General features: G+C 38.5%; 1 protein-coding gene across 5 annotated transcripts in view; it reads left to right on the top strand.

The window, feature by feature from the left end:
• The window catches only part of scube3 (signal peptide, CUB domain, EGF-like 3), a 117,573-nt gene that overhangs the window by 69,366 nt on the left and 36,116 nt on the right, over positions 1–12,091 (top strand). For 2 of the 5 annotated variants that reach the window (XM_084427779.1, XM_084427780.1), the window contains exon 7: positions 6,850–6,900. The exons of the other annotated variants lie outside the window; for them this stretch is intronic. In XM_084427779.1, coding sequence (XP_084283905.1) covers positions 6,850–6,900 — 51 coding nt within the window. The remainder of the gene's footprint in view (positions 1–6,849; positions 6,901–12,091) is intronic. 5 annotated transcript variants of the gene reach the window in all.

The following is a 12,091-nucleotide window of genomic DNA, read 5'->3' as shown; positions in this document are numbered from 1 at the left end:
ATTTCTTTATTTTTTGGGGGAGAAAAAGTGAATATTTAATACTTTTTTATGTTGTTTAGTCGCATTGAATTCGATCGCCATTATTACCGCTACTCGGCGACAGAAACTGATGCCCATATGTAAAAGACACTTTTTATCTGTTTGTGTAAGCTGAAGTTGAAAATGGATCTTGGGAGCGTTGGCCATAACAGCTGGAAAAGTCATAAAACAAGCGGATCCGCAGACTTCAGGATGGCATTATGAATCCTTAAGTTAGCAACCGCTCCTCTCAGCGGCCACATCCAAATAGAAACAAACATACACACGCTCTCAAAGACAGACCTTTAAAAGCAGCATTTCAGCAGCCTAAATATCAGGGACCTTGTTTCCCGACCGAACGGTGGTTAGTCTGGCTTCTGATCCGTTCTTTTGCACTCTCTCTCCTCGACTGGATCCAGCTCTTATGTCAAGGTCTCGCTCAGACGCCCTATTATTACCCCTCTGTTCCCCCCAAAACCTGCCAGCAGCTCCGCAAATGAGACGTCTGGCGTGTCTGACGGCCCCCGAAGACCAAACTGAAAGAGTAAAGCTCAGGCCACAGAGGCCAGAGGCGTGCAGTGAATCTGTCAGGGTCGCAGGAATCCAGGCCTCGCTCTCTCACGGGCTCTAATAGGCCAGAAAGCCACAATAAAACAAGCTGAACTTATTAATGAGCCCCTGTTGAGCGATGGGCTGGAGTCACAGAGTAATTGATGTGGCCTACCCACAATCCCCTGAGGAGATGGAAACCGTTGGCATGATAAGAGAAGGTGAGAAGAGAGAGGAGAGATGGATGTTTCCTCAACGACAGCCACTTTTATGTCCCGGGGGATTGATGTTTATAAAAACAGACTTTTTGTGATATGAAAGTCACATTTAAACTTTTGTGGAAACTTTTTTATGTGACTTTATTATGCACTTATTTGCTACTTTTCAAACACAATAGTAAAATGTGTGTTGACAAATAGTAGATTTTTATATACTCTATTATTGTACGATTTTTAATGCTTTTGAAAGAAGTCTCTTCTGCTCACCAAGGCTGCATTTATTTGATAAAAAATACAGTAAAATCAGTAATATTGTGAAATATTATTACCATTTAAAATAACTGTTTTCTGTGTGAATATATTGTAAAATGTAATTTATTCCTGTGATCAAAGCTGAATTTCAGCATCGTTACTCCAGTCTTCAGAGTCACATGATCCTCCAGAAATCATTCTAATATGATGATTTGATGCTCAAGAAACATTTCTGATTAATATCAGTGTTGAAAACAGTTGTGCTACATAATATTTGAGTGGAAAGTGTGATACATAATTTTATTTGATGAATAGAAAGTTCAAAAGAACAGCATTTATTTGAAATAGAAATATTTTATAAACATTATAAAAAGTCTTTACTCTCACTTTTGATCAGTTTAATGCATCCTTGGTGTGTGTGTGTGTGTGTGTGTGTGTTGTGTGTGTGTGTGTGTGTGTGTAAAGATGATTGTCAAGTTGTATTTTTTTATTATAGAAAGTGTGAAAGTATTTCTGTGTATTTATGCTGGAATAAAAAGCATAAAATTGGCATAAAATTATCCATAGCAACAAAAGGAGTTTATTTTTAAAAATGATGTGGTGGGAATAAAATTTGTTGGTTCAGAATAGTGATTAAAAAAAAAGAATTCTTCCACTGTTGGCAATTGCAAATTGACAAATGACTTAAACTAGTCAGAGCGTATTTTAAGGGAATTTATTTTCTAAACGTCCACACGGCCAAAAGTGTCCTAGTCGAAGAAACATTCAGCACAAGCTTTCATTTTTCATTCTTTTCAAGTCTTGCCATCCCCACCTCACGTTGTTTACTACATATTACGAATAAAACGGTTGAGAGGACCAGACGGAGCATGTGTTAAAGACATTTTCAGATGCCATTGCAGTGATTTGGTCAGTGACTGGAGCCCGACCAACACTTCAGCATCTCTGGATGGATTTGCCCAGAAACCAGAAATAGCTCAGCGTTTGCATCAGTGCGTCAGATCGCATGTATTTTTGTTAGTCAGACCTCATTAATACGATATGGATCCTTATGAACAGGTGTTAGCAATTTTGCTCGGAATAGCTTTAAGCGATCTCTTGTCATTTTTAACCTAACATCCTTTGATTCGGGCCTCTGCGCAATAGTTCTGGGACTTTAATCTTGAAATGGCACATTGGTAGAGTAAAATCAATCACTCTGATCTCACTGGGTGGCTTTTTGTGTTCCTTGAGCTGCTTCATCTATTCTCTAAACCCTTCTCTCTTCATCCTCATTGACTTCTTTTCTTCAGAAGTGATGGATTTCAGCCGCTCTGATTACTTTTGCACTTTATGCGGCTTCCATCCTTCACAATCTGTCGCTGAAGTTTTGCCGTGGCAGGTTTAGCAAAGGGGTTTGATTCGAAAGCGCACGGTGAGCAGATGGGAAGGCAATAAAACAAACCCAATAGCACACATCTGCGTTTATTGACAGATAATGCCTGAGTGCGTTCCCATTCGTCTCAATGGCAGTTGCAGTCGCACACCGTCCCGTTAGCGACTCCCCAAAGTGGTGATAAATTTGGGCACTGGTAAAACATTGACTGTGATATAATGAAATACATTTTATTTAGTCAGAATGACTACTTTTGAATGTTCATCAATGGATAAAAGTGCACTTTGTAGTTACAGCATCTGTATATTTTTATAGTAATTTTCCTGTTTATGATCATATGATCCCGAATGGCAATTCAAATGCGATTTGTCTTATCCGTCTCATCTGGGCTTTAAAGGAACACTCCACCGGTTTTTCATATTAAACTATGTTATTCCCTTAACCAAGACGAGTTGATACATACCTCTCTCGTCGCGACGCTTTGATAGCACTTAGCTTAGCCCAGTTCATTCATTAGGGACCAAACGGAGATGAAGCTAGAAGCGACCAAACACCTCCACGTTTTCCCTATTTAAATACAGTTACACGAGTAGTTACACGACCAAGTATGGTGACACAAAATAAAACGTGGCGGGTAAAAAGGATAACTATAATGTATGGCGGAATAGCACTTGGGAGCACTTAGACTCGGCGCAGTAAAAAGTCACGTTGGTCCTAATGACAGAAGTGAGAGGGAGAGGGGATATTACTGCGCCGAGTCGAAGTGCTATGCCGCCATACATAATAGTTATCCTTTTTACCCGCCACGTTTTGTTTTGTGTCACCATACTTGGTCGTGTAACTACTTGTGTAACTGTATTTAAATAGGGAAAACGTGGAGGTGTTTGGTCGCTTCTAGCTTCATCTCTGTTTGGATCCTAATGATTGAACTGGGCTAAGCTAAGTGCTATCAAAGCGTCGCCGCGCGCCAGAGCGATTGAGTGCACGCACTGAGACGAGAGAGGTATGTATCAACTCGTCTTAGTTAAGGGAATGACATAGTTTAATATGAAAAAACGGTGGAGTGTTCCTTTAAGAACCATCAGTTTTTCAGTATGTTCAGGAAATTTCCATGAAATTGTTTCAAGTTACATGTCGCCTAGCCATAATCCCAGCATAAATACTCCCCAAAAATGATTGGTTATTAAAACATCTACATTCACAAACCAAGCCAAGCAAGCATAGGCTACTGCATGCATGATTTGGCATTGGCATAAACCATCCAAACAGCTTTATAATCGCAAAAAAGGTTCATCACGATCTCACAAAGTTCTGTTATAATCAATAAAGTTGTCTGTATTGCACAAGGTATCATTTATTTACATTGTGTCTACATTTCGTTTGTTATAATGAGAGGATTTGCGAGCATGCAGAACTCGGCGCTGAACATAAACTCTGGTGTTTTCAGTGGTTAGTGGATTCTAACTTAAACACCTCTGATTGGCCACTGCGTTCATAAGATCAACGGACATGCGTGATTGGCTACATTGCTCAATGCTGCAAAAACACGTTGTAAATAGAAACCTTTGATGCTCTCAAGAGTGTAAACACAAAGCACTGGATCGCTTTCCGAATCTGTTTCGCCAATTAACTATTATCACAGAGAAAACAGCTTTTCCCTCTAAAAGCAATCAGAAGCAATAGCAGGAAGAGGAAGGCTATGCTTGCTCCTGTAAAAAATTATTATTATATATTTTTTTTAACTGGCCAACACTTTTAAATGGTAGTGCACCTTAAATGGGTTGTTTACCCGAAAATGAACATATTTGTCTCACCCTCATTTTGTTCCAAACCTTTATGAATTTCTTTCTTCTGTAGAACACAAAAGAAGATATTTTTAAGAATGTTTCTGTTTTTTCTCAATACATTGTATATCAAAGGGGTCCTTCATTGGATGAAAGCTTTATAACGACATGAGAGTGAGTAAATGATGACAAGATTAACTATCCCTTTAAAAACACAACCAGCCATAGTGAATCTGCCACAGCAATCTTAACAGTCGTATGTCTTCTTGTAGGCTGTACACAACGTTTTCTTCGGAGCAAGTACTGTAGTAAGTGATGCTCGCTTTCCAGTGGAATTCACTCTTAACATATCCTATATATTTAACAGCTAACAGCTAACCGCTAAGTGTTTTTCCACATGGGTCTAGGCATCTTCATGTGATCCTACAATCAAACGACAAGCATAAGCCAGTAGATTTGCACGAACATTTCCTCAGAAGACACTTAGCAAACAAAAGGGTTGTGGAGATTCGTAGCCTGAGAGTGATGCTAATCCGAAACAGATGCTCACATCTGGCTGGTACACACAATCCCCAGGCATCATATTGTTTAAAACGTTTGTTTCATAAGCAAGTTCCCCATCTAACAGGGAACTTTCTCAGAACTTTGGCTAATGTTCTGGCAAGGTTCTCTCAAAGTTATGAACAAACGTTACGTTAATGTAACGTTAACGTTAATAGAATGTTCATTCAAAGTTGTCTGAAACATTTCAGTTTGACGTTCATTTAATGTTTTTTTTTTTGGTAACACTTTACAATAAGGTTCATTAGTTAACATTAGTTAATGTATTAACTAACATGAACTAACCATGAGCAATCCATTTTGTTACTGTATTTGTTCATCTTTGTTAACGTTAGTTAATAAAAATACAGCTGTTCATTGTTAGTTCATGTTAGTTCACAGTGCATTAACTAATATTAACAAGATTTTAATAAAGTTCTGCTTTATACGTGCAGATAATTGTTAGTTACTATTGTAGTTAACTAATGTTAACTAACGAACCTTATTGTAAAGTGTTACCGTTTTTTTTAAATGTTACTACCCTGTTTCAGAACATTCCGAGAACATTTAAAAGTAACATTCCTCTAATCTTTGCAAAATTCTAAAATGGAATGTTCCTTTAACATTCGTAGAACCATTTTCATAAAAACATTTTAACGTTTTTAACGTTCAGCAGCGACATTCTTGGAACATATTTTTAGTGTTTTGTCTTTTGGTCGGACAGACTTTGTTTACTCGGTAGTTTGGTTATCTGTAGATGTAAACAGAGAAGTCACAGCACAGGTAAGTGATCGAATGTCTTAGATGAACTGCAGCGGGAATCATTGCCACAATTTGTCTCTGCATGACATCAAATCAAGCCTTCCTGCTCATTTTGGATGTTTACCATGAAGTGTCTGGTTGTAGTCAGACTCACACTAACTGGTCTGCGTCTACACTGCAAAAAGTGCTGTTCTTTCTCAGTATTTTTGGCTTGTTTTCCAGTACAAATATCTAAACAATATTAATATGCTCCTCAAGTAACTGTATCTTGATTTTAGAATGTTTCGATATTTGTACTGGAAAACAAGACACAAATACGTGAGAGTGTTGCATGAGAAGACTAACACTCGGCCTTGTTGTTCTCTGTACGAAAGTGTACGAAACTGATTCGAGTGCTGAAAACACCACCATCTTAAACCAGCAGGCTGGCCTCGTTTGATGGTTTAAGTGGGGTTTGGGGCTCTAAACCAGCTTAAACCAACTACAATCAGTACCTGCAAACCTTAGATTGGTTTAAGCTGGTCTTTCGACAGGGAGTTTATGAACTACTCTGCAAAAAATGACTTTCTTCCTCTGTATTTTTGTCTTGTTTTGCAGTACAAATATCTAAACATTCTTAAATTAAGATACATTTACTTGGAAAAACTAAATTCCTTAAGATGGTCTTTTTTTCTGAAATAAATAATCAAATTAAAGTGACTTTTGCCCGGTTTCACAGACAGGGCTTAGATTAAACCAGGATTAGACTTTAGTCCAATTAGGATATTTAAGAAGTTTTTATAAATGTTCCTTAGAGAGAAAAAAGAAGAAAAAAAAACATGTGTGCTTCTGACAAAACAATGGCACTGACATCTTTTAAGATGTATCAGTGTAAGTTGCTTTCAGTTAAAACAGCTCGAACATGCATTTTAGTCTGGGACTAGGCTTAAACCTTGTCTGTGAAACCAACCATTTATGTCTAAACCAAGAAAAATATGCCAGTGGAGTAAGAAAAATTAATTTAATTCAGAGAGAAAACAAGTTCATTTTCCTGACATGTTTTAAGCGTAGTCAGTTCATTTTGATACATTTTTCAGAAAACAAGACTATCTTAAGGAATTTAGTTTTCCAAGTAAATGTATCTTGATTTTAGAATATGTAGATATTTGTGCTGGAAACCAGGACAAAAATACTAGAGGGAGAACAACATTTTTGCAGCGTAAATTGCTCTTGCAGCCTCATAAAAGGGTCAGTTTGAGCACCAGGGTTACTAAAAATTAAATTTGACTGGCCTGGGTGTCTTATAAAGTTTTAAAAAAGTAAATCTTGGAAGACTAAGCAGTGTTTTTGTAATGTGTGTGTGTGTATGCAGAGGAAAGGAGTGTCCAACAGCAGCCACTGCAGCCACAGCTGTTACCCAATGGTAAATATGTCAATTTCTCTAGCTTGATTCCTATTGGCTACTTCTTTCCACAGTGGGTGTGGTTATGCTGGAACTCTTACTAACCTTTATTGCACCAATTTCTTGGGTTGTGGGTCCATTCTGGCAATCAGGAGATCAACAAAATGAACTTTACCCATGTTAAAATGGTTATTCTCTTGAATTGCCCGAATGAAAACCTGACACCAATCTTGCTTGCAACCTCCTCATTAGGAACTGCCCATTCTTTAATCAGAAAGCATGTCTAATGAGGGTTTAACAATGAAGTCGCTGCAGTCTCCTATGACTCTTTACTGTGAAGGGAAAAACGGGTCAGATTCAGCTCACGTTTTTCCAAAGACTGAAATCAAATCTTCAAATCATTCTGAAATCGATTCCAACGATATCGTTCCTCTCTGTCGTTATCGTTGTGGTGTGGACTCTGCTATTCTTCTAAATGTAAAATGATTTTTTTTAAATACATCTTTATCGTTATTATAGTTATCATCCTTGATGTGAATGGGCCTTTATTCTGCAGAGCTTAGTATATTATACATATATATATATATATATATATATTAGAATAATGTTTTTCTGGGGATAAATTCTTGTAATGGAATTCAATCGGACTTGCTATAACACATCACTGTACTTCGTTTTTCAAAGCGCATCATGCATGACTTCAGATTGTGAAAGCGTTTTGTTTTGGGTTTACACACTTTTGATTGCACAGGGCTCTGAGGTTATAAAGGAGACTGATTCGTTCTGGCACTAAATCTGCATGCTGGCTGTCGGTGTCCCGGGATCCTGTTTATTCGGCCTGAAATAAGCGCACGGCAAATACTGTACACCAAAGCCCAAGGACAACCTTTGTCCCAGTACCAAAATCTCATCTCACTTTGTTTCTCTTTCTGTCATCTCATGTTATTTTCTCGCCCTGGAAAGCAATGGCATTTTTGAAAAACGAGCTTGTTTGCACGACAGCCTTTTAACAGAGTGGATTTAATGTGGACCGATGTGTTTGGTCGAGGCTGAGAGAGACCTGTGCCAACAGCTGTCATATTTACCAAATAGCTCTACCTCTGGCGGCATGTTCCCGACTTGTTCCAACCCTTACAGAAACTAATTGTGCCAACACTTGCAATTCCTGAGCACTAGCTGAACGTCAGAGGAGGGTTTTTCTTAAAGAGGACCCATTATGCTGTTTTACATTGTCACCTTTGTGTAATGTTGCTGTTTGAGCATGAAAAAGCTCTGCAAATTTCCAAAGCACAAAGTTCCTCTCTATATCAGTGTCACTGTTTCTGAACTCCCTGAAACGCCTCCATTGTAGTTTTGAGTTTTCTTCCGGGAACAAACACGTCACAATATTCCTCATTTAAATAATTCAGTTTGAGTTGAGTTAGTTAGTAGTGTGTTGAAACTGGCGGTTATGGTAATTAGGGGCGGGACATTTCCCTAAACACACTCAAAGCGCTTGACAAATCACAACACACCGGTCCAGCCGACCAATCAGAGCACATTGTGCTTTTCAGAAGGAGGGGCTTCATAGAGACAGGAACTAAACAGAGCGTTACTGACAGACTGGGAAGAGAGGAGCTGCAACAATGGAGAATATGGGGGAATTTTTTTTTTTTTTTTTTACCATTCTAGCATTAAAACTTATTCTAGTAGAGGCCAAAAACTAAATCAAGACTTTGTAAAAGGGCATTAGTTGAACCTTCCAATTACCATAGTGTTACTAACATTCCACTAGAGTCTAGGGTTTATATTCGTTATTTCACAAAATACACTTGCAAAATGTACTGTCAGCTGTCTGTTTTTGGTTAAAGTTTCAGTGGTCAGAATGGCAGAAGCGAGGACAGATGAGATGATCAGATCTCTGGGGAAAACATTAAATGACCTAATTGCAATTAACTGAGTGCAATCTCGAATATTGCCTCGGCAGAAAATCCTTCTCCCTGAACTTTCCTTGGAGGTGATTTTATACACCGCAAACCTGCCTGCTGGGTACTAGTTAATGAGTGTGCTTTCTCTTAACATGAAGACTCTTAACAGTGAACTCCTCTCAAAGAGTGGCGAATAGAGAGAGTTTATGGAAATGATGGCTGTATTCAGAAGATTCTTGAGTGTTGCGACGCATCCAAAGCAAAGTCGTTCATTTATGTACTCTGACACGAGTGAAAGGGGTTTTGAATGGGTCTCGGCACGCACAGGTGCCTCAAAATCCTCAAAAGCCGCTGTTTTGTCTATGTTGCATGAGGAAGGTGTTAGATGCTTGATGTTTGAAGTGCATGGTTGAAGTCTGAAAAGAAGGTCTTATGGTAGTTTATTTGTAACCCTCTCCTCTGAGAGGAGCCTGATGCCTTTGGCGAAATACTTTTTTTAAAGACATCCTTTTTAAAAGCTGCAGCATTGCTGAAATTATAGTTATATCTGGATGAGGTCTACTCTGCTTCTAAAACTAGAGCTTTATATTATGCTTAAGACTATGTGAATGGTGCTTGCCCTTGAGAAATGTGCCACTATAATGCTGGAGTTGACATGACAACTTCCCCAGTATTTGCTAATCCTCTTCTGAGTGGTGCGGGGTAAGTTCTACAGAGCTGGAAAATAATAAATAAATAAATAAATAAGTATTTATTGGTTGGTTGATTGATTGATTGATTTTTTTTATATATATATTTTTTTATATAAAATAAAAATAAATAAAAAAGATCATTGTTTTTTATCTTTTATATTTTAACTTGTTCATAAAATCATAAAATGCATGTAATTATGAGCTGTTTTAATAGTCACCTTTATTTATAAAGCGCTTTTTACAATGCCGATCGTTTCAAAGCAGATTTACAGAGATAATAGGAAAATAATGCAACAAAGTTTGTTTCTAGAACAAAATAGCGTAAGTTCAGTTAATTTTTGTTGTAAAAAAGTTATTTATTTAGTTAATTTATATAAAAAGCAGCTCTGGAGAAAACCGTGATGTCATCGTCCAGCTCAGTTCAGTTCTCATATAATGGTGTCAATGCAGGCAGATCAATATTATTGTTGAATATTAAATGAAATGTCCAAGCAAACCAAAAGCCAAAGTTGAAAAAGGCGACAGTGGTAAGGAACCAAAACTCCATCAGGTGACAGAATGGAGAAATAAACCTTGAGTCATTTAATGGTAAACTGATTACAGTTATGTAGCGAAGGTATGTTGTTATGGGAAGAAGGAGGTGGGAACCGGCGAACATTTAAACACTTCAATAATAATAAAATGGCCTCTGTAGCTTCCCTTTCCATTGGACTATGCTTTCCCAGCATTAATAACACTGGTAATGGCTGAAAAAAAGGGAATTGAGAACCGAAGCACTCTTCCCATGAAACAACATGTAAAAGGAACAGCAGATACTACCGTCACCATGGTAAGCCTCGTCCCTTCCATCCTGTTGGCATGGAGGACTATTATTCTGTGGGCTTACGTGGGATGCTGGGTAGGTTACGACTAGATGAGAGCAGTTGCCAAAAGGGCACGCTCCGGCTTGCCAGCATCTGTGTCTCCAACACTCAACGGTTCAGCGGCTGTGGTGCTTTCCATAGGGACCCATTTATCAGTCTTCGAACTAACGTCTTAGTTACTGATGTAACCCTCGTTCCCTGAAGGAGAGAACGGAGACATTACGTCCCTCCTGCCACAACCCTGAACCACCGCTGAGCGGTGAATGAACAGCATAAACCTGAATGAGTGGATGCGTGCCGCCATCTTATATGCCTGTATGTATGGGGGAGTGGCTTGGCATGCAAATTCCACTCTCCAATTCCATTGGCTGTTTCACGAGTTCACACTTACATATAATTAAATAGAGTAAAGGAGTATTTGGCGTGGTGTCCGAGCTCGGATTTTTGCCCGAACTCAGATTATTCCCCCCATTCCCATTCCAGGTTGGGATAGGACTAGTAAGTGAGGAGATGGTGGAGTGATGCTGGAAAACCATTATATAACAGTGGTAAATCTGCTGTATATATACCTCCTGATGCTAATTGAGTTGACTGGATGAGCTCCTCCCATGATAATTAAGTTAATTATCTGAATGTGCCAATTAACTTTGTTAATAAAACATGATTTTTCTAAGAGTCAGAAGTGATTGGCGTTCCCAAGTGAGACCCCATTTATCAGTCTTCGACATAACATCTCCGTTCCCTCCATCAGGGAACGAGGGTTACATCAGTAGCCATGATGTTTTGGGTTTATGGTTAACATTGCCGATGCTCTGCTCGCTGCACGGATCATTAGCGTTTAGTGGAAAGCGCGCTTCAGTAACCTCACAGGTGTCTTACAGAGTCTGCCAGCGCATCAGACACCGCTTATCATCTCCTCTATCAAAAGATTATATTTATATCCACTCACACAGCTGAATCAAATCTTTTCAGGTGGCAGAATTTACCCACACAAAGAGGAGGTTTTGTGTGTGAGCATTTTTCAGCTCTCAAAAGCCAAAGATGTCAAACCTTATAATCAGAGATTGATGCAGTAAGTGAATCTCTTAAGCGTTTTAGAGGCATGTTGTGACACACACCCGCACCCTGGCACACACAACCAACATGTATATCTATCCATCTCTCTCTCTATTATAAAGTTGTGCTTCTGAATGCCAGCAGAGCTTTATGCTAAACCCTTATTCATGACTGTTATTGTGCTTCGATTTTGAAGAGAGCAGTATAAAGAGAGAAAACATTGTGTTGCTTTTTACATTTATTTATTTGTTTGTTTGTCTATTTACATCACTATACAATAGATTAACATTGTTGGCTTTTTTTAGTTGTTCATATATTAAAATTGGTTTTATTGACTATCCCAAACACTGAAAGGAACAAATAAAATAAATAACAAGATTATAATAATAATGATAATGACCATTTAAAGTGCCCTATTATGCTTTCTCAGATATTACCTTTCATGTAGTGTGTAATATATCTGTGTGTGAAGGTAAAAGGTCTGCAAAGTTTCAAAGATACAGTAAAACAGACACAACGACAGACACAACACAAAACCGACGATTGTTACTGTTCGTATCACTGTGTATCAAGTGCTGAAGAAGAGCTGAAATTCACATATGGCAATAGGCGTTTGGTTTCCGACACACACTGTGAGCAGTGGACCAATCACAACAGACTGTGTTCCATCTGACCAATCAGAGCAGGGCAGACC

This window comes from Rutilus rutilus (genome assembly GCF_951802725.1).
Source record: "Rutilus rutilus genome assembly, chromosome: 13".
Taxonomy (NCBI): domain Eukaryota; kingdom Metazoa; phylum Chordata; class Actinopteri; order Cypriniformes; family Leuciscidae; genus Rutilus; species Rutilus rutilus.
The sequence above is the reverse complement of the archived record's forward strand: the minus strand, read 5'-3'. Positions and strand labels throughout refer to the sequence as shown.